Raw genomic sequence first — 23,354 nt, 5'->3', positions numbered from 1 at the left:
GTAAAAAGTGAAACTTTGTTCTTTTGTGTAAAGTTTGTTTTCAATTTGAAAAGCAGAACATTTGATTCTTCACATTTGTTCTGCTTCACAGTGTCAGTGTGTGTGTGTGTGTGTGTGTGTGTGTGTGTGTGTGTGTGTGTGAGAGAGAGAGTGTGGGAGTCAGTGAGAAGGTCAGGACAGATTTAGTCAAAGTTCAAAGGTCAGAGAGAATCACTGTCTAAATAAATTATTTTAATCCTGTGAAAAAAACACATATTAAACTGCTTTATCTAAAAATGTATAACTGAAAGACACTCACGTTTCATGTTTTAGAGAAAAGCCAGAGCCTGAGACACGGAGGAAATCTGTCTGTCCAACAGTGAGAGAAAGACGTGTTAACATCGAGGAGTCTTTAGTTTTCAGCATGAAATCATGTTTTCACACAGAAACAAACTTCACTCGTTAGTCACATGTGTCACAGTTTGGCTGTAAAAAATGTCGTAAAAGTGTTTGAACAAGAACCTGCCCCTCCTCCTCCTCCTCCCCCTCCTCCTCAGCTCCTCAGCTCCTGCTCAGTCTCTGTGCTCAGGATCATCTCCCTCCTTTTTCCTGGGAAGCACAGGAGAGGAGAACCTTCCTTCTCCTCATCATCATCATCATCTCTGTGATTCACTCATCACATTAACAACTTCATCAGTAACACGTCAGGGATTTTACTGCAGGATCTTCATCACAAACCGTATCATCTTCATCCTCATCTTCATCATAAAACCAGGTCAGTTTCATGTTTCTTTCACCAGTCTGAGAGTTTTCTGTGTTTATGATTTAATGATCATTAAAGTGTCACAGTGTGTGTGAATGAGTGAATGAGTGTGAAGGAGGACGGATAATGTGAGAAGAAACAGTTTGTGTTTGTGATGACACGCGGCTCGCGGGCAGCTCGCACACAGACCGCTGCTTTCTCCTCATCACATGGGGAATTGGACGAGGTTGTTAACGTGAGGCAGATGAAACAGTGATGGATGTTTGATCTGAGCAGGGCCGGAACAACAAGATTTAACGGGGGGCTGATTTCACCCAACAAAAGTCTCTGATATCTTCATGATCTCGTCTTTATCTCAGTGTTAAACTGAAGTTTTGTAAACAACTCACTCTGCCACACCACACACTGCTGCCTCCATCACTAATTCGTACTAATTACGTATTTCGCTTAGACTTAATTCAGTGACACCAAGTGACCACACGAGGCAGCAGAGGACCAGCAGCTCCGGTGTCTCCACCAGCTAAAATCACTGATTTTCTCTATGAGGTTTGGTGTGGGAGTGAGTGCTTTACAAACCTCAGTTTCTTTGTTTATTTACTAATTAATATTAATAATATTATAATAATATTATTTTCACGATTATATTTTTTCAGTGTGATGAGATTATAAACAAAGTTAGAGTCAATTTACAGCAGATTAGAATTTACACTCACAACTGCTGCTGCTGCAGAGCCCGAGGCCCCTGAACTCACCCCTGTGTGTGTGTGCATCTGTGTCTGTGTGTGCGTGTGTGTGGTGTGTGTGTCTGTGTGCATGTGTGTGTCTGTGTGTCTGTGTGTGCGTGTGTGTGTGTGTGTGTGTGTGCATGTGTGTCTGTGTGTGTGTGTGTGTCTGTGTGTGCGTGTGTGTGTGTGTGTGCGTGTGTGTGTCTGTGTGCATGTGTCTGTGTGTGTGTGTCGTGTGTGTGCGTGTGTGTGTGTGTATGTGTGCGTGTGTACATGTGTGCATGTGTGTCTGTGTGTGTGTGTGTGTCTGTGTGTGTGTGCATCTGTGTCTGCATGTGTGTGTGTATGCGTGTGTGTCTGTGTGTGTGTCTGTGCTGTGTGTGTGTGTGTCTGTGTGTGTGTGTGTGTGTGTGTCTGTGTGTGTGTGTGCGTCTGTGTGCGTGTGTGTCTGTGTGTGAGTGTGTGTGTGTCTGTGTGCATCTGTGTCTGTGTGTGTGTGTCTGTGAGAGCGTGTGTGTCTGTGTGTGTGTGTGTGTGTGTGTGTGCGTCTGTGTCTGTGTGTGTGTCAAGGTCTGTGTGTGTGTGTGTGTGTGTGTGTGCGTGCGTCTGTGTGTGTGTTGGATCAGCTGTTGAACTCCTTGTTTTAATCTCAGCCTCGTTATCGTTCTCATGTCACACGTGAGTTCCTGTTGCTTTTCATGTGAACAATAATCCGTCCACGTCATGAGGCCGAGGCCTTCATGTCTGCTGTCTGACCTTGTCCTCTGACCTCTGACCTCCTGCTCTGAGGAGAAAAGGAAACAGAAGTGATGCTGCTCTGTCTCTGTCCTGTGTCCTGTGTCCTCTCTGTCTCTGTCTCTGTCTCTGTCTCTGTCTCTGTCTTGTCTCTGTCTCTGTCTCTGTCTCTGTCTCTGCCTGAGGACAGGAATGTCAGTGATGTTAAAGACAGAGTCTGTGAGGTTTTTGTTCTCGATGACGTGACTAATAAAATGTTTCTGGGAAAAAAGAATAAAGTTGTGACGCAGACAAACGTGATCGTGACGATTGAACCACTTTTCAGACTTCAAACGACTTTTGACACAAAAAATGATCTGTATTATTAATCCAAGTAAACTGGTGTCTGTGAAGACATGTAAACGGTGGACAGTGAAGGTACTGCAGCTGTGAAGCCTCTGTGTCTCCTGCAACTGTCTCACTGTCTCCTGCAACTGTTTCACTGTGTCTCCTGAAGCTGTCTCACTCTGTCTATGTCTCCTGCAGCTGTCTCACTGTGTCTCCTGTAGCTGTCTCACTGTGTCTCCTGTAGCTGTCTCACTGTCTCCTGCAGCTATCTCACTGTATCTGTGTCTCCTGTAGCTGTCTCACTGTGTCCCCTGCAGCTGTCTCACTGCATCTGTGTCTCCTGCAGCTGTCTCCTGCAGCTGTCTCACTGTGTCTGTCTCAGTGTGTCTGTGTCTCCTGCAGCTGTCTCACTGTCTCCTGCAGTTGTCTCACTGCATCTGTGTCTCCTACAGCTGTCTCACTGTCTCCTGCAGCTGTCTCACTGTCTGTGTCTCACTGTGTCTGTGTCTCCTGCAGCTGTCTCACTGTCTCACTGTCTGTCTCACTGTTTCTGTGTCTCCTGTAGCTGTCTCACTGTGTCCCCTGCAGCTGTCTCACTGCATCTGTGTCTCCTGCAGCTGTCTCACTGCATCTGTGTCTCAGCTGTCTCCTGTGTCTGTCTGTGTGTCTGTGTCTCCTGCAGCTATCTCACTGTGTCTGTGTCTCCTGCAGCTGTCTCACTGTGTCTGTGTCTCCTGCAGCTGTCTCACTGCGTCTGTATCTCCTGCAGCTGTCTCACCATGTACCTGGAGAACAAAAGTAATCTGGAGATGGAGATGTCGCAGACGTCGGCCGCTGGTCACCAGGGGCGTGGCAGCCTGAGGTCACCTGAGGCCGTGGCGGGAAACTTTGGCGAGCTGCGTTTGCTGCAGGGAATCTCTGAGAGGATGGAGACGCAGAAGCTGCAGCAGTCTGTGGGTCTGTCCTCAGGACAGTGCGTCCTCCACACGGATACCTTTGTTCCTGTGCGACAAGAGGACGGGTATGAAGTCTTTATCTCACTGTGAGACGGGAAACTGACATTTGTAAACCACTCACTCTCCCACACCAAAGTCCATAGAGAAAATCAGTGATTTTACTTTTACAGGTTAACATGAGTAAGTGGTCATGTGACGTCTTGACATGTGAGTCTCTCTCGTGCTGTGGTTCACAGATTAACTCAGACTCTCTAAAGTAAAGTAAACGTGCAGAATCACACGTGCAGAATCACACGTGCAGAATCTCAGTCCACTCACCAGACTGAGCAAATCTGTCAGAGAATGTATGTGATCATATGTGGACACACACAAACACACACACGCACACACACACACACACACACACACACACACACACACAGTGTCTGCTAATCTCAAACCTGTGGTTGTGACGTCATTGGGATTAAAGTGTGGAGGTTTTTTTACAGTCAGTCAGCTGACGTGGTTCTTAAATAAACTGAGGGACATTATTATGATGATGATGGTGATTATTATTATTGTTGTTATTATTATTATTATTATTATTATTATTATTATTATTATTAGTATTAATATTATTACTACTAATAATAATAATAAATTTGTTAATTAATAGCTGCTGAATTCATGTTCTTTTATGAGCAAAATCTAAACAAACAAAACAAACACTTATGTCTGTGTGATAATCAGATTATATATATTTTTTTAAATCATAGATATTCTTCTTTCTCTACAGTTCAACAGTTACAGCAGACACTTGTTAATTCAGTGTGGGCATTTGAAAAATATCATGTTATTTATTTGTTAAACCAAAGTTCTGAACTAAAGCAAAATGTTTATATAAAATAAAACATAGTAGGACAAAATGAGAGAAGCCTCAGGTGATGATGGCGCCCCCTGCAGGAGCCTCAGGTGATGTAGTGCAGCAGAGACTGAAAGGCTCTTGTCTGATTTCTTCTGCTGCTCAGATGAGTCTGACTCACCTGTGTGTTACAAAGGTTAAAGGTCACCAGGTTAGCAGTGACTGACAGATTTGATTGATGAAACACCTGAGGGTCATTCCTGGGGTCTTTTAATCTTCTTGTTTAACACGTTGTTTTTCACTGAATCTTTTTACAGACAGAACTTCAGTGTGGTGAATTTTCTCAGAGGAAAAACAAACTCTGCTAATCTGACTGAGAGGTCACCTCTGATCAGATTATCTCAGGACGACAGGTGAGTCTGTGTTCATTACATCATTTACGTCATCATTTACCTCATTATTACATCATTACATAATTTACATCATCATTACATATTTTTTATATTAGTTGAATGTATAAAAAGTGTCATCTCCTTAGATTAAGCTAGTAAGCTTTAGTGGCTACAGCCAAATGTAGCTTCGCCTGTTAGCATGTGTTAGCTAGAGCGACAATAATGTTACTGTAAATAAAGATGAGACACAAAAACACATTTATTAAACTTTACTGATATTTAAGTTAATAAACTACATGTTAGCTAAACACTGAGGTTAGCTTGTTAGTGTTAAAGGGCTAAGAGCTAAAAAAAAGAAAAGAAAAAAGAAGCTAACTGGCTAAGTAAGGAGTGAGTGAAAAGAAAAATTATGTTTTTAAAGTGTTATTACTTGATTCCACTTAAACTTTAATGTCATATTAGTGTTTCAGTTAAATTTAAATACATTTAATTTAGTAAACAGGACAACAGTTAGTTCTGATTCACTCATGATCATTGTTGTAGTTTTTATAGCATTAAAACTGTATTTGTGTAAAGTATTTCCAGATAGTATCATGTGACGTATTCAGGTTAAAACTGTCTGACAGGATATTACTTTCTCTGTCTCAATAGAACGGAGATTAAACATCAGGATTTAATATTTCATATTAAATCAGAATGACATGTTAGCATCTGTGTGGTTTAATGAAAATCTGGATGTGTAACATGAGTTTAAAATGACTGTGTAATGAAACTGCGATTACCACATCACAGCTGTCTCCTTTAGTCCACTGTCCACGGAAGAGACAAACAGCCTGAACGACCACAAACAAGACAAATATTTTATATTTATTACAATAAATAAGACAGTAAATAAGACAAAATTGTACAAAATAAGACAGGTAAGAAATATTTATTTAAAATAACTCTTCCTTTACTTGATTACGCTGAATTTAAGAATATATACCATATATTTTGTGTGTATTTCTTATATTTACACATGCATAACAATCTGTGACAGTGAATTTTACTTAGCTATTTTAAGATTTAAGATCCTTTATTGTCATGTTGTTAAGTAACAATGATTATTACCAGTAATGAAGTTCTTCAGTGTCGATATAAAATAAATAGAATAATAATATAAATAGGACAAATTTGTGAAATAAAATAAAATGAAACTGGTGGCTGATGCAATAGTAAAGTAAAGTAATGAAAGTTTAAAGTAAAATATAATATGTAATGTAGTATTTTTTTCTTCTATTTATTAGTTTTCTACAGTTAAACTTGCTTAAAAAGATATTTTTTCTTTATAGAGGCTTATTTTACGTTATTAAAGGTTATTAAAGGTCACACTTCTGCACAGACAGCTGTCTGTCCGTGTCCAGATGATTGACGGTGCTTCTTGTTTTCCAGTATAACCTACATGACCGTTCATAACTCTGACTTTGTTGGAGGAGAAGAATCCTGGGACAACAGTTCTCTGGACGTGGAGAGACGCTTCCGTCTGGGCAGTGAGGTCACCAGTCTGTCCCTGTCCCGCAGCAGCTCCTCAGACAAGAACGTCCCTCTGGAGAACCTCAACCTCAGCTTCAGACTCACCACAAGTCTGAGGTGAGACGCTGACAAATAACACAAATAAACTGTAATCATCTAATAATGACTTGAAACACATTCTGCGTGGTTAGAATATTTAAAACCTGCTTAAAACAAAGAAAAACAGGTCAAAAAACAGACTAAACTGATTAAAATATGAGAAAGTTATTTCCCAGAAATGAGGTTTATTTTACTTTCTTGAAAATAGTATATATAAGTGTAGTTTTATTTAAAAATAGTAAAGCATATATGTGTAGTTTTATTTCAGGACATTAAAGGACACTTTTTTATTACCTTTAAAGCTGAATTTAAATAAAGTGTTTGTGTTTTGTTTTTCAGATCCTGCTTCAAAGTCTCTAAAATCACCTGTATCTTCACTGTGGTCGTTCTGTGCAGTGTAAGTCACATTGTTATTATTAAAATATTATTATTTCACAAGAATTACACAAGATAAACACAAGATATACACAAGATAAACACAAGATATACACAATTACACAAGATATACACAAGATAAACACACAATATACACAAGAGTTACATTTATAAAGTCAGTCAACAACAATAATAAATAATAATAATAATAACAACAACAATAATAATAATAATAATAATGTTGTTTTTGGATAGAATATTTAAAACTGTAATTTATTTAATCACCTGAATTTATCTGTAAATCAGTAAAAACTTCATGATTCCGTCTGAGATACTCGTCAACATACTTTTGCTTTTGTTTGGACTTTTATTTTGACTTTTGTTTCTCATAGCTCTGACACTTAGATTATTTCCTGTGTTAAATGTGTAATCTAATAATTTGTTTTGTGTGGTTGCAGCTGTTCTTCAGCATGTATCCAGACAGAGATAATCCACACACCATGTTTGCTGTTTCCTCAACTGACTCTTACTGTATCCTTTTATACTGATGAAGATGAAGATGATGAAGATTGTTGTTAACTATTAGAAACAAGAGGGAGTGTTTGAAATCATTGCTGTCAGTGGCACAAAGAGACCACACGAGGCAGCAGTAGACCAGCAGCTCCTGTGTCTCCAGCTAAAATCACTGATTTTCTCTATGGACTTTGGTGTGGGAGAGTGAGTGGTTTACAAACTTCAGTTTCCTGTTGGAAGAGTCTGTCTGAAGCTTCTCTCACACTAAAATTAACAGATTTACATTTAATCCACTGAAAAAAGACTTGCTGTCTTTCCCACTTTCACTTTTCCCCCACACCAAACCTCATAGAGAAAATCAGTGATTTTAGCTGGCGAGGACACAGGAGCTGCTGGTCTACTGCTGCCTTGTGTGGTCACTTTGTGTCACTGAATTAAGTCTTAATGAAATATTTCAAATGCAGAATTCATTAAAATAAGACATTAGAACTTAGTAATGGAGGTAGCAGTGGATCAACAACTCCTGTGTGCTGTAATGTTAAAATCACTGATTTTCTCTATGGACATTGGTGTGGGAGAGTGAGTGGTTTATAAACTTCAGTTTCCTGTTGGAAAAGTCTGTCTAATAGTGAGATAAAACGTGAACATGTGACGTAGATATCAGAGACTTAAACTGACGCAAATTTTATGAGGTCAAATGTTAAAAACACTTGTTTATTTCCTTGACGGTGTTCACGTGTAACAGCGATGAACCTGACGGATTTTCGGGACAACGCTCTCCTGAAGCTGCAGGTGGGTGGGCCTTTCACAGGAGGAATGATTGACATCAACAGTCAGGAGTTCATCCTGATCCAGGTGGAGCAGACGGAGCAGGCGGGGCCAAGGAGGAGGAGGACACAACAGGTGAACCACACAAACACGCGCACACACACACACACACACACACACACAAACACCTGAGTATAATACAAATAATCTATGTGTGATCAATGAAGAGATCAAACATTTAACCTGCTGTGTGTGTGTGTGTGTGTGTGAGAACAGGTGATTCATAACTGGACCATTCCTGTAAACAGTGAACGCAGTGACCAGATGCTACTGACCAAGACCTTTGAGATGCTCAGCAGGTACATATACTTGTACATATATTTACATATATGTATACATATATGTATATATATATATACTGTATATATAGATATAGATATAATAGATATAATGATAAATAAGCAGAAATAAAAATGTATGAAAAAAAAATTTTGATGGACATTTTTACATTTAGTTATTTGTATATTTCTGCATTAATGTCATCATAATATATAATTTAATTGACTTTACCACCACAGTAGATAATCTGCCTCCATCTTTTATAATGTACATTTATAATGAAATGAATGAACGAACATATAAATGATTCCACTCAGAGAGAATACTGAAGTTTCAAACAGTAAACGCAGTCTCTTGTCTCCTCAGTGTCCCCGTTGTCATCAGTGTCCAGGCTTTTCTGCGAGACAACGACGTGGTGCCGTTAACCATGACTCATCAGTCTCTCTACGTCAATGTGGAGACACAGGTGGCCATCGCTGGAATCATCCTGACCGGAGTTTATGTTCTCATCATCTTTGAGGTAAAAACTGTCACTGAGGATCAAAACGCCTGTGTCCAAACATGGAACATGACGTTTTTGTAAACCCCTCACTCTCCCACACCAAAGTCCATAGAGAAAATCAGTGATTTTAACATCACAGCGCACGGAAGTTGTGGCTCCACTGCTGTCTCCATCACTAAGTTCAAATGACTGACTTCAGTGTTTGAAATCCTTTGTTCAGATTGACCTCAGTGACACAAAGTGACCACACGAGGCAGCAGTAGACCAGCAGCTCTGTGTCCCTGTGAGCTAAAATCACTGATTTTCTGTATGGACTTTGGTGTGGGCGAGTGAGTGGTTTACAAACTTCCTGTTGGAAAAGTTAAAAACAATGTAAAAAAAATAAAAAATAAAATAATAATAGTAATTAAAAAAAAATTAAATAATGTATCAGTAACTCATACAACCACACCTCAAAAATCTTATATGTGCATATACATATGTATACATATATATGTACATATGTATATATGTGTACATATATATATATATATGTTATGTATATGATTGATTCATTTTAAAAGCAGCTCTTTAAACATGTGTATGTTTGACATGTTGGATTTCTACACACATTTACATTTTCATGTTCTTTTTATTCAGATATAAAACATTTACCTGTTTATGTTTTTGAATCCTCAGATTGTTCATCGCACTCTGGCGGCCATGTTGGGATCTTTGGCAGCTCTGGCTGCTCTGGCCGTCATCGGTGACGTGAGTCTCTTCTTCGTTTTCTCTACTTTTATTTTATCTTTATCTATTTATTTAAGGTAATATCATGTATTTTTTTTATCAACAATTGTTGTATTCAATCAATGCAGTTTTTACCTTTTCTTCAGTTAATGTTCGAGGAAAAACAACAAATATTTATTAACAAATGTTGACAAATGTAACTTTGACTTTTAATAACGTTAAGTTTCATGGATCAGAGTGTGATGAATGTTTGATAATATGTTTATAAATGTGATAAATGTTTATAGATGTTTATAAACGTTTATAAATATTTATAAATGTGATAAATGTTTGTAAATGTGTTTGTTTCCTCACAGAGACCCAGTCTGGTCACTGTGGTCGAGTGGATTGATTATGAGACTCTGGCTCTTCTCTTTGGAATGGTCAGACTCTTCATTTACTCTTCACTTACTCTTCATTTACTCTTCACTGACTCTTCATTTACTCTTTACTGACTCTTCATTTACTCTTCACTGAGTCTTCATTTACTCTATACTGACTCTTCACTGAGTCTTCATTTACTCTATTATGACTCTTCACTGATTCTTCATTTACTCTTCACTGATTCTTCATTTACTCTTCACTGACTCTTCATTTACTCTATACTGACTCTTCTTAACTGACGTTTGTCACATGTTGTGTTAATGTGTTTGAGTATATCGTTTTGTGTTATTTTGTCTTCAGATGGTTCTCGTGGCCATTTTCTCAGACACAGGCTTCTTTGATTATTGTGCTGTGAAGGTGCGTGAACTGAAATTCATTTATTCATCATATATTATTTTATCTATAGATACATTTCTGTCTCTAATGGATTTATTCATCATTTTACATGGATTTATAACTTTTTCTGCCTTTAAGTTTATACATTTCTTTATTTCTTTTATTTCTTATGACCTAAATGACAAAGAGTTTTTCTTACACTGTGTCCCTGTGTGTCCCTGTGTGTCCCCATGTGTCCTCTGTCTGTCTTCAGGCTTATCAGTTGTCCAGAGGAAGAGTTTGGCCGATGATCATAATCCTGTGTCTCATCGCTGCCATTCTGTCTGCTTTTCTGGACAACGTGACCACAATGATGCTCTTCACCCCTGTCACTATCAGGTACACACACACACATACTCACATGCACACGCACGCACGCATGCATGCACGCACGCACGCACGCACGCACGCACGCACGCACACACGCACGCACACAGTCTCCACGAAGCTGATAAAACTCTCTCTGTCTTTGTTTTAATATAATCTGAGTTGAAGAGCTTGTGTGTGTGATGTTACAGGTTATGTGAGGTTCTTAATCTGGACCCTCGACACGTCCTGATCGCAGAAGTTATCTTCACCAACATCGGAGGAGCTGCCACGGCTGTCGGAGATCCACCAAACGTCATCATCGTGTCCAACCAGCGTCTGCGCAGAGAAGTAAGCACTGGGAACACACACACACACACACACACACACACACGTTAATCTCACTCTGAATCTGAATCATCTTTATTGTCATGATAGTACAATGACATTTCTTGTGTCTTTCTCTTTTTTAAATAAAGTTGAATAAAACTAATAAAGATGAAAAAAAGAACATAAGAAAACACTTCACAGCTCTCTAAAAACACAATGTAACAAAATATACAATATATATTTAAAAAATGTGTAAATGATGACACAATAAGATAATAATGATGGTTTCACAAAGAGCTTTTTTTTACAAAATAATCAAAGGCTTGAAGAAAACAAAGACAACAGTGAGACAAAGACGTGGACATGTCCTCTGAGGACAGAGACAGACGTTTTCCTTGTGACCTTCACTCTTATTCTCTGAAGGTCGTGATGTTACGTCACCAGAAGACGTGACATTTTCCCGCCTGCGTGACCTGACACCTGATCACTGACTGTGACATTTAGTGTGTGTGTGTGTGTGTGTTCAGATGACCTTTATAGTGACCTTTAGGCGTCTCCTGCTCTGTTTGGTATCATTTCGTTGTCAGAAACCATGACTCAGCAGAATCAGAGTTTACCACTGAACTCATTCAGGAAGAAGATCCACACTGAACCAGAACTTTAAAAACTTCAAACTTTAATCTCTGAGACTCAAAGTTTAACATTTAAGGACAAATCTTCATTAATCTTCAGTGGTTCATGTCTGTGTTGATGGTGTTTGACGTTACATGAATGTAATATTGTTTACCTTGACTGTGGTTTACAGGGAATAGACTTTGCCAGTTTCACAGGTTACATGTTCCTGGGCATTTGCCTGGTGCTGTTCACTTCCTTCCCTTTCCTACGGATGCTCTACTGGAACAAAAAGCTCTACAACAAAGAGTCCATCGAAATAGTTGGTGAGTAACGCGTGTCTTTTTATCTTTCCTTAAAAAGGCTGATGTTTAATTAAGATAATATTTATTCTTTTTATTTATTACCACAAGTCAATTCAGTTCATTTCATACTACAAGCTATAGAAACATCATTTCACATTTTTTAAAAGAGTTTAAACTTCACAGGATTTGGATTTTTTTCCCTCATTTGTCACTTTTGGCAAAAATCATGTTACGTGACATGTTTGAGTGAACTTCAGATATTTAAACAACGGGACTTTGTCAGGATTTACGTGGCTCTGCTCTCAGTGAACACAGCCACGGCTCGTCACCGTGGCGATGGCTCATCTGTAAATCCCACTTTGTGGAATTTCCTCCTCTCCTGCCAAACTGACCCAGAGTTGCTCATTCAGCACAAAGCTCCGCCCACTGGTTCCCTCCCCAGGAATCTTTTTTCTCCTGAGCCACTTTGATCCTATTAAGGTCGCCTAGCAACCAACCTGACTAAGAACCTACTGGTGTCTGCCCAGGTGTCCACATCCTCAGGCTGTAACTCACTGCTGCTTCACTGTGTTTTCTACTGAATATCCACCAAAAACGGACTGCTGTGAGCGCCGCTGCAGGGGACTCACACTCTACAGTCTACAATCTCCATCAGTTTAAGTCTGTGATATCTACGTCACATATTCTTGTCTTTATCTCACTGTTAGACAGACTTTGTAAACCACTCACTCTCCCACACCAAAGTCCATAGAGAAAATCAGTGATTTTAATATCACAGCACACAGGAGATGTTGATCCACTGCTGCCTCCATCACTAAGTTCTTGTCTTATGTCTTATGTCTTATTTTGTCACTTCGGCTTTTAAAATATTTTATTGACCTCAGTGACACAAAGTGACCACACGAGGCAGCAGTAGACCAGCAGCTCCTGTGTGGTTTGGTGTGGGAGAGTGAGTGGTTTACAAACTTCAGTTTCCTGTTGGAAAAGTCTGTCTAACAGTGAGATATAGACGTGATCATGTGACGTAGATATCATAGACTTAAACAGACAAGTGGCTAAAATCAGTTTTTGGTCTCTGCTGCCAGCTATTTTGAGCCTCTGAGTCTCAGTCTTCCACTGTGCTATAATATCTGTGTCTCCTGTTCCTGCAGAGCTCAAACATGAGATCCTGGTTTGGAGACAAACAGCTCAGCGCATCAATCCTGCCAGTCGTGAGGAGACGGCTGTGAAATGTCTCCTGATGCAAAAAGTCCTCAACCTGGAGAATCTGCTCCGCAAGATGATGAAAACCTTCCAAAGGTGAAAAGAAAAACACAGAAAACTTGTCTGTCTGCTTCATTTTACACTCTCCCACACCAAACCTCATAGCGAAAATCAATGATTTTAGCTGGCGGGGACACACAAACTGCTGGTCTACTGCTGCCTCATGTGGTAAAAATAAAATATTTTAAAAGCCGAATTGACAAAATAAGACATTTGAACTTAGCAGTGGATCAACAACTCCTGTGTGTGTGATGTTAAATTCACTGATTTTCTCTATGGACTTTGGTGTGGGAGAGTGAGTGGTTTATAAACTTTCCTGTTGGAAAAGTCTGTCTCACAGTGAGATAAAGACGTGAACGTGTGACGTAGATATCAGAGACTTAAACTGACTGAGATTTTATTAGCTGAGTTTTTTGTGAAGTGATTAAAATCTGCTTTTCATTCATGTTTTCACTCGGTCTCAGACTGTTTCTGCTGATTATGTGTCAGCATCTAATACAACCAAATAACTAACAGTTTTATTCTGTATATTATGAATGAAACAAATGAAAATGTTGTTTTGTCCAACAGTCAAATTTCTCAGGAGGATAAAAACTGGGAGCAAAACATTCAGGAATTACAGAAGAAGGTAAAGATGATGTTATCTCACTCCTCAAGTTTAAATAAAAAACATTTTTCCTCCCACTCAATCGTGTGTATGTGTGTGTGTGTGTGTGTCGTCCACAGCACAGAATAACAGACACAGTCCTGTTGGTGAAGTGTGTCTCCGTTCTCGCCGTGGTCATTGTCATGTTCTTCCTCAACTCCTTTATTCCCAGCATTCATCTGGATCTGGGTAATAATAGCTGCACTGTCATTTCAAATGAGCCCAAATCACACACACACACACACACTGAGCTGCAAATAATATATGTTGTTGTTCTTCTTCTTGTGTCCATGAATAATAAAGAAGAACATTTCTTTACAACGATAAAGACTAAACACACAGTCACAGTAAAACCTGTGATGAAGAACTTCTAACTGTAGAGGGCAGCATTACACCTCTCACTGAACAACTCCATAATAATAACAACAACAATAACAATAATAATAATGGTGTTTTTCTTCTTCCTCCTTCTCTTCCTCCTTCTCTTCCTGCTTCTCCTCCTGCTCCTCCTGCTCCTCCTGCTCCTCCTCACAGGCTGGATAGCGATCCTCGGTGCTCTGTGGCTCCTGGTTCTCGCAGACATCCAGGACTTTGAGATCATCTTACACCGGGTGGAATGGGCCACGCTGCTCTTCTTTGCTGCCCTCTTTGTTTTGATGGAGGTATTTATCGTCACCTCATATTCATCCTTATTTTTAAATAAAAACTGGACCCAAGAGCGGGAAAAAATCAGACTACGAGCAGAGGAATTATTAGACCAGTCAACCACATGATGGCGCTCTAACAAAGGTGTAAAAAGAAGAAAATATTTTTTTGTTAATTTAAATTGAAATAATTCAACTTCCTTAAAACTCCAGTGTGTAACTTATGTTGCCAAAACACTGCTTGTGTTTCTGCCTCACATATCAACATGTCCACAGCCACCAGTGGAGGGCAGTACTGAGTCTGTGACACTCTCTGCTGATGCTCAAAGTGTCATGATATGCAATCACACCTTTAAAACAAACCACGGTGATCTTTAACCTGAATGCCCTGTAATGACTGACAACCACTTGTATTTGTCACATGGTGTTGTTAGACCAAATTAAGAGTCTCAGGTTCTAATCTCTGTTTAAGTCTTTGTTAAATGTATGGAACAGTAGGGACTGTGGTTTTCCATGTTTATTATTGTTTACATATGAATGTGCTCTCCATGTTTCAGGCTTTAGCTCAGCTGCAGCTCATCGACTACATTGGTGAACAGACGGCTCTGCTCATCAAAGTGAGTTCCTTCCTCTGTTTTATAGCCTTAAAGGGACATAGAATAAACATAACATTTTGTGCCTGTGTCACTTTGTACCACTCACTCTCCCACACCAAAGTCCATAGAGAAAATCAGTGATTTTAGCTCATGAGGACACAGGAGCTGCTGGTCCTCTGCTGCCTCGTGTGGTCACTTTTTGTCACTGAGGTCAATCTGAACCAAGGATTTCAAACACTGAAGTGACAAAATGAAGACATTTGAATTTAGTGATGGAGGCAACAGTGGATCAACATCTCCTGTGTGCTGTGATGTTAAAATCACTGATTTTCTCTATGGACGTTGGTGTGGGAGAGTGAGCTTTTTATTCAAGGCAGCAGTGGATCAACAACTCCTCATGTGTCTTGCTAACCTACAGCCTGAACTATCCCTTTAACACTCTTGCCTGTTGCAGTCATTGATAATAAGTCACAGGTGATAGGATTCTGTTTTTCATGCATATTAATATGTGTGTTCAGCTCTGAATTATATTACCTGGTGTCAGTGTTTGTGTGAGTGGTTTCTACTGTCACTGTGTTTCGCCCGTGTTTCTCCTGTGTTTCGCCCGTGTTTCTCCTGTGTTTCTCCTGTCTTTCTCTTGTGTTTCTCCCGTGTTTCTCCTGTCTTTCTCCTGTCTTTCTCTCGTGTTTCTCCCGTGTTTGTCCTCCTGTCTTTCTCAGGTAGAGAAGAATAACAGCAGTAATAGAAATGCCACAACGTGTTTGCACTGTTGATTTGTCTACATACAGTAATCATACATGACAGGTGGAGGAGAGTTATTCCACTTGTGTGTGTGTGTGTGTGTGTGTGTGTGTGTGTGTGTGTTCCACCTTTAAACTGCTTCTTCTCACTAGCCCAAACAGACCTCAACTGTTGTGTGTTTGAGTGAATTAGTGTCAGTCTGACGTCGATGTGTTCATCAATGTGATTCTTCTCTTCTCTTCTCTTCTCTTCTCTTCTCTTCTCTTCTCTTCTCTTCTCTTCTCTTCTCTTCTCTTCTCTTCTCTTCCTTAGGCGGTGCCAGAGGATCAGCGTTTGGCCATAGCTATTATCCTGGTGATGTGGGTCTCAGCTCTGGCTTCATCTCTTATTGACAACATTCCCTTCACAGCAACAATGGTAAGAAGAATCTAATAAAGTCTACGATATCTACGTCACATGATCACGTCTTTATCTCAGTGTTAGACAGACTTTTCCAAAAGGAATCTAAAATCACTGATTTTCTCTATGGACTTTGGTGTGGGAGAGTGAGTGGTTTATAAAGATCAGTTTGAACTTTATAACAGTGAGATAAAGACGTGAACATGTATCACAGACTCTTTTTTTCACTGATTGTTCTTTGCTCCTCCCAGCTCTGTCGTCTCTGACGTTGCACTTTATATTGACGTTTCTTTATATTTATGTATTTTTTCATCATTATTATTTACCATTTCTTGCAGATTCCAGTTCTCATTAACCTCAGTCAAGATGTAGACGTGAACCTTCCAGTCAAACCTCTCATCTTTGCTTTGGCTATGGGAGCCTGTCTGGGAGGTAAACTTGCCTGCGTGTGTGTGTGTGTCTTTATTTTGGGTTAACGACAGAAACTCCCCTCAGAGTTTCCTCATTGACACCAGAGGCTTTAGTTTTCTTCACTGTATCATCTGCTCCAGGTGAGACCACAGCTGTGTCTCTGTCTGTCTCTGAGGACAGAGAGACCTCAAACTATCATCACACACACAAACACACACACACACTGTCACTGTTTTTTATTTTCTAACATTAAAAGTGTAAATCCAGACAAAAGACTGAGAAACATTATAATTAATGTTAGTATATCAGGGCATTACAGCAGATCCATCAGCAGAGGGCAGTACCGTGTCTATAACACACAGCTGTGACTGTGTTGACGCTCAGAGCAGAAGCCATCTTGACATGGAATTACACCTTCAGGTGGCGCTAAAATTAAGAGGTACCACTCATAACTGGGACACTGTGTCCTCTGAGTGTCACTTTGGTTTCCTGTGATGTCCAAAAACTGACATTTGCTATATAAAGGACAAGTAACAAAGTACAAAATACTCGTTACTACCAAATAAAACCTGAAGAAGAAGAGTTGGTTTTATGGTCTGTATTTATGTATGCTTAGGTACATTTTATATCAGAAAATGACTTTTGATACTTAAGTAGAGTAAATATCATAAGTTTACAAGTAATATTATAAAAAAGTGACTTTAACTTCTACCAAAGTAATTTTTGCTCACATAATTCTGCTTTCACTCAAAAAGATTTAAAGTACTGGAGTCCATGCACCGATCCGATACCACATAATTTATTAGAGCTCCGTTAGCTCTGACACGGTTCTTCTTGCCGCTCTTGAAACAGTTGCGCTGTGCTGTTTTAGAGGTGTGAAGAAGAACTGATCACCCGACACCTGTAGACAAGGAGCTAACGTTATCTCATCATGTTGGCGGTTTGGTAGGATTTACTAGTTAGCTCCGTTAGCGCTGGTAGCTGCGTTAGCGAGCCTACAGTCAAACTGGAGCGGCCCGTTTATTAAACGAAAAGAGCAGCTCTACAACTAACCAGCGTACCTGTGTCCTGCGTATGTATGCCTCTGTTTTTAAAGTTTAGCGTTACTTCAGAGACTCATTTTAACAATCTGGAGTCATGTAAAAATTATGTCACGCGCGTCCTTTCCCGGTCAGTCGTCATGGAAACATGAAGCTCTGCCAGTGCTGTGTTGTTTGAACCAGAGTCAAAACAAACGTACAAGCTGAAAAACGAAATAACATATCACTGGTAAAAATAAATAGTGTCCATTTGCTGTATTCGTTCATTTTTTACAGAGGGTTTAACCTGAGCTAAACCTTACCACCAATGATAATCATATCACAGTCAGGCGTAGTATGATTTTTTTTTTTTAATAACACACTGGTATTGGTATCGGTACTCTGTATCGGCCAATACCCACAGCACAAGTATCGGAATCGGTATCGGGAGGGAAAAAATCGGAACATCTCCAATGCAGACTGTGTAAAACATCATCAGTAAAACATGAATTTAAACAAACACTGACTGTTGACATATTTACACTGTAAACACAAGAAAAATCATGATTCATGTTATTATAACAGGGAATTACAGGGGTTCATCTGTATTGATCAGTGTATTGATCTGTTGTTTGTGTGTGTGTCCAGGGAACGGGACGTTGATCGGAGCCTCCGCTAACGTGGTCTGTGCAGGAATCGCTGAACAACATGGATACGGTTTTTCCTTCATGGAGTTTTTCAGGTGAGTTGGACTCCTGGTTGTCGTGGTTACAGTCGTCTGTTAATGTGTACGTTTAAGACACAGACAGAACATAACTGTACCTGTTTTTATTTTAGCTTATTTACATTCAAAATGATTCAACTAGAGTTCCCCTTTTTGCCAGTAGGGGGCGACTCCTTCAGTCCAGATTGTTGTTATTTTTGGGGACGACAGTTTCTCTTCTTCTTCAGACTCATGTCTTCTGAGAGCTCTTATTGTTTTAACACATAAGGAGCATTGATTTCCTTCTGCAGAGAGCAATACAGCATCGCTTTACCTTATCTGATCAGGTGATCAGCTGTGATCAGGGGATCGCACAGATTTATCACACAGCAGTCAGACTCACAGTCTGTCGTTTACAGCTGAGTCTCTCTCAGTAATTGTCTGTGAGGTCAAAGGTCACAGCTGCTCTTGCAGACACAGGTGAGGTGAAGTGTTTGTGACTCGAGGCGTCGTCTGTATCAGGTGATTAAATTCAGGACCCGGGTCACATGGTTGCTCCTCTGACCCCGCCCATCACAGTGAGACAGCGAGAGACTCTGAGCAGCTCTGCACTGATTGAATGTGGACGTTGTCTCTGTTAGTTCTTGTATGTAGCCTATATACTGTACATGTATATATACATATATACACTGTATATATATGTATATATACTGTATATGCGTATACATATATATATACATGTATACATACTGTGTATACGTGTATACATACTGTGTATACGTGTATACATATATACACGTATACACGTGTACTGTATTATATATATATACATGTTTATATACTGTATATGTATATATATGTTTATATACTGTATATGTATATACATGTATATATACGTATGTATCTGTAAATATATATATATATATATATACATGTATACTGTATATATATACATGCACTGTATATATTCAGAATACGTTCAGTCACTCGCTCAGTCACTCACTCGCTCACTCGTTCACTCAGTCATCAGTGATGTGTGTCACACAGTGGCCTCAGAGCAGACACGTTGTCTCAGGTCCAAACACAGAGAACCATCTGCAGCTCTGCTCTCTGTGTCTGAGGACACGTTACATATTTATGAGTCTGTCTGTCTGTCTGTCTGTCTCACTCTAGTTTACATATGTGGACACACTTTTTAAAAAAGACCTCATTCACAGAAGCACATTATTCAGATTTAAATATTAATATTGATAATAATAATAATATTATTTCACATATTTTTCTCTTTAATTTACAAGAAACAATCCTCACTCTATTTCTTTGAAAACACAAAAGCATGAAGTCTGTTCTTTATATTATTAGACATTCTTGGAATTAATTATTTTTCTTCAAATTTCTCAAAACTTGGTGGAAACATGTGACAGCCCGAAATGAACAAAAAAGTCTATCAGGACCATGAGCTCAACTCAACAGGAAGTCAGCCATTTTGAATTTGGCGTCCATCTTGAACAAACTCGTCTGAGCGTGATAATGGTACCAACATAAAAAAAAAACATGTGAATTTGAAGGAGACTCATCAACGATGAAAAGTTACCAAAAGGCCTATTCAAAAGGGGCGTGGCCATGGCAATTTTACTGAATTTTTGACATTTGCCAAAAAACAAAAAGTGACCTAAAACTTTGCCATACATTGACCAATCTGCTTAAAAGTTCATGAGACCAGAGACCAACCACAAACACATGAGACCAGAGACCAACCCAGAACACATGAGACCAGAGACAGACCCTGAACACATGAGACGTGGGGTGGGGTAGCTCAGTGGTTAAGACTGGTACCCTGGTGTGCAAAAGTCATAATGGTCGCAAGTTCAACTCCACCCCTGGGAGGTTGTACTCAACGCCCTTGTAAGTTGCTTTCGACTTTCGACATGAACTTTGCTTGAAACTTTATATATAGAACAAGAGACCCACCCTCAACAAGTGTACAAGCCATGACCTCCCTACAGGAAGTTGTCTGTCCGAAACAGGAAGTGCCCTTTAACTTTGCCATACATTGACCAATCTGCTTGAAACTTCACATGTGAGACAAGAGACCCGGCACATAAAAACTGAGTGAGGGCATAGCGCCACCTTCTGGCAGCACGCCAGCTGCTTACAGCTTTAATTACGTCTGTGACGTGCCTACAGCGCCCCCTCTCTCCTGACCTCCGACATGTGATTTTATTGTGATTGTATAGTTTTTTGTTGACATGTTGTGTCTTCTTGTGTTTGTCCTCTCAGGTTGGGATTCCCCATGATGATAATGACGTGTATGATTGGCATGTGTTACCTGCTCGCCACACACATCGGCCTGGGCTGGAACATGTGATCACTCCAAAGAGACTCTCTGTGTGTGTGTGTGTGTGTGTGTGTGTGTGCGTGTGTGTGTGCGCGTGTGTGTGTGCGTGTGCATGTGTGTGATCACATGACTGTAAAGGCACTATTTAAAGCTTTGTAACCATATATGTAAAGTATGGGAGGTGCAGACCTGACTGTGTAACTGCACCTGGTGCTACCGCCTCTTTATCACCTGTACTGACTATAAGAATTATATAATTATATAAACTATTTATAAAGTGTGTCAGTGTTGGTCACAATCAAATCGTTTCTGTCGACATAAATCTATGACACAAAACTGATCACCATGTGTTCACTAAACGTGAAGAAACCACTGAACCCATTGAAAGGGATTTTATAACCGTTTTTATCTGTTTCTTTGTCGCATTCACAAACTTCTGAATGAGTGTGAATCAGTTTAATTAGAAAATAGAAGATTCTTTAAGAGATAACCCCACCATTGTGGTTTGATGGTTAGTGACACATAATCTGGACCGACTGAGCTGTGAGACATGACTGTCTGCTCTGACTGTGCCTGAGCATCATGAAAAACCACTGAACTATCCCTTTAACTACAGATGAAATAGATGTGTATATTTGATTGTACTGTGTACATGATGATCTGATGTAACCTTGTTGATTAAATTGACGTGGATGAAGGATGATAATCACGTAATGTGTGACGAATGTTTCATGTTTGACGGTTGAATCTTTCAGACGAAGATGAACATGAATAAAGTTTGTGTTGTTTCTTCTTCAGATGTTTGTTTTTGAATAAAATGGATAATTAAAAATGAAATTAAATACAATTATGAAGGTAAATATGAATTAACTTTAAATAATAAAAAAAAAATACATTTATATATTGTACAATATATAAGAAAATCTTTTGATTTCAATAAGTGCATCAATGCTTCTGATGTTGTTCCTGGTATCTGTTGGAGCCACTCCCCCAGTCTGGGGGTCACTGCCATGGGCACCACTCTCGCCTTGACCTTCCACAGCTGCTCCAGCTGTTCTTTCAACCCTTGGTACTTTTCAACCTTTTCATGTTCCTTCTTTCTGATGTTGGCCTCTGCTGGTATGGCCACATCTATCACCCCCGCCTTCTTCTGCTCTTTGTCTACCACCACTATGTCCGGTTGGTTAGCCAGGACCTGTTTGTCAGTCTGGAAGCTGAAGTCCCAGCACCTTGGCCCCGTCATGTCAGCCACCTTCTGTGGTGCGGCCCATTGGGATTTGGGTACTTCTATTCCATACTGGGTACAGATGTTCCTGTATGTAACCCGAGTGAAAAACTATGTTAACTAACATGTCCATTGATGAAGAAAGTTAATTAATTATTAATAATTATTTCATTAGTTTCATTTTTTAGAAGAAATTCCCAGGTGCACTTGAAGGCAGCATCTTCCGTATTGCAGCAGCTAACCAAACAGGTAGCAAAACGTCATTCTACAGCCAATTAAATGCCGAGTCGCGGGAAATCTTACGTCCTCTTTTGTCTCTGCCGTTGCGGCAGGAGACCACGTACGCGAGTGAAACGTTGAGATATAGTTTTCTTCAGACAATATGGATAAAAATTAATTTAGCTAAACCAGCTGTGTTCATAGTCTCATTCTGTGTTTGGTCCGACCCAGGAAGGTTAAGAGTTCTGGCGTTAACGGCAAACATAATTAACGACTACGAAGCTTCTCCACTTTGTTGAGAGTGCGACTCGAGACCCGGGCCCTGACGTCGCTCGGTAGTGGACCATATGAGACTCGGGTGAGATATTTTTGGCTATTAATCACTGATGCTGCGGGGAGACTGTTGTATTTGGTATTCATTTCTTTGTTACATATTAAGTGTTTATTCAAATCGTTTAAGCACCTTGTATGTCCATTAGCACATTAAACAGCACATTTATTAGCTGACTGTCATTTTATTTAAAAGTGAATGCCTGTGTTTGCAGGTTGCCATTTTAGACTGCAAGAAGCACAAGGTTTATTTTTGGCCTCAGCCATGCACCTATTTTTATGTCAGTGATGTGTAATTAAAGGTATGTGTTTTATATGTTTAGAGAGCAAGCCTCAGTGTAAGCTGGTGTATTTTACTTTGGAAAATGTGAATTTATTGATGTGTGGAATTATTAGGGGTTAACACCATTATTATTACAAAATAATTTGTTAAGCAGTAATTTGATACCATTTTTATTTTATAAAAGTTTAAGTTGCTGCTAAATTTATTTGTTGTTTCCATGGTAAGTGAAACACAGAATACACTCTTAATGTTGTTTTCACTAAATGTGAGGTTTACTGGTTTAGTGTGTAATATGTGAAATGTTTATGTTGTCTTCCTTGATATTGGTTAAGCTGAAACAGTTTAATACTGATTTTTGGTTTATTTGTATTGCATTAGAATGTGCTAGGAATATATTATGTCAAATAAGTCTACAGTAATTTAATTTGAGAATTTTGAAGTTGAATTACTAGAGAGTCATTTTCATAGTAACTGCATTTAGCAGTACCTTAATTGATGTTATAATCTGGTAAAATGTTGTACAACAGAAGAGAAACAAGAGAACAAAGACTAAAAGCCTGTTTTTAAATACAGGTCAGGTTTTGTAGTTGGAGTAAAAAGATCCCTGTGGACCATTCCAACGACTTCCAGC

At 39.4% G+C, this 23,354-nt stretch overlaps 1 protein-coding gene across 1 annotated transcript; it reads left to right on the top strand.

The window, feature by feature from the left end:
• The first annotated feature begins 608 nt into the window (after positions 1 to 608).
• On the top strand, positions 609 to 21,459 carry oca2 (oculocutaneous albinism II). Its single transcript, XM_044014901.1, has 24 exons — positions 609 to 754; positions 3,299 to 3,550; positions 4,644 to 4,739; positions 6,150 to 6,347; positions 6,669 to 6,726; positions 7,163 to 7,235; positions 7,963 to 8,120; positions 8,262 to 8,344; positions 8,691 to 8,844; positions 9,505 to 9,576; positions 9,912 to 9,977; positions 10,279 to 10,335; positions 10,568 to 10,692; positions 10,872 to 11,010; positions 11,795 to 11,927; positions 13,058 to 13,205; positions 13,740 to 13,797; positions 13,896 to 14,004; positions 14,350 to 14,477; positions 15,017 to 15,076; positions 16,109 to 16,213; positions 16,534 to 16,627; positions 18,274 to 18,367; positions 20,609 to 21,459. Exons 2-24 carry the CDS (start codon positions 3,309 to 3,311, stop codon positions 20,694 to 20,696), a joined length of 2,538 nt encoding a protein of 845 aa, XP_043870836.1. The 5' UTR covers positions 609 to 754; positions 3,299 to 3,308; the 3' UTR covers positions 20,697 to 21,459.
• The last annotated feature ends 1,895 nt before the right edge of the window (positions 21,460 to 23,354 follow it).

Source organism: Solea senegalensis, unplaced genomic scaffold, assembly GCF_019176455.1.
Source record: "Solea senegalensis isolate Sse05_10M unplaced genomic scaffold, IFAPA_SoseM_1 scf7180000012646, whole genome shotgun sequence".
Taxonomy (NCBI): domain Eukaryota; kingdom Metazoa; phylum Chordata; class Actinopteri; order Pleuronectiformes; family Soleidae; genus Solea; species Solea senegalensis.
The sequence above is the reverse complement of the archived record's forward strand: the minus strand, read 5'-3'. Positions and strand labels throughout refer to the sequence as shown.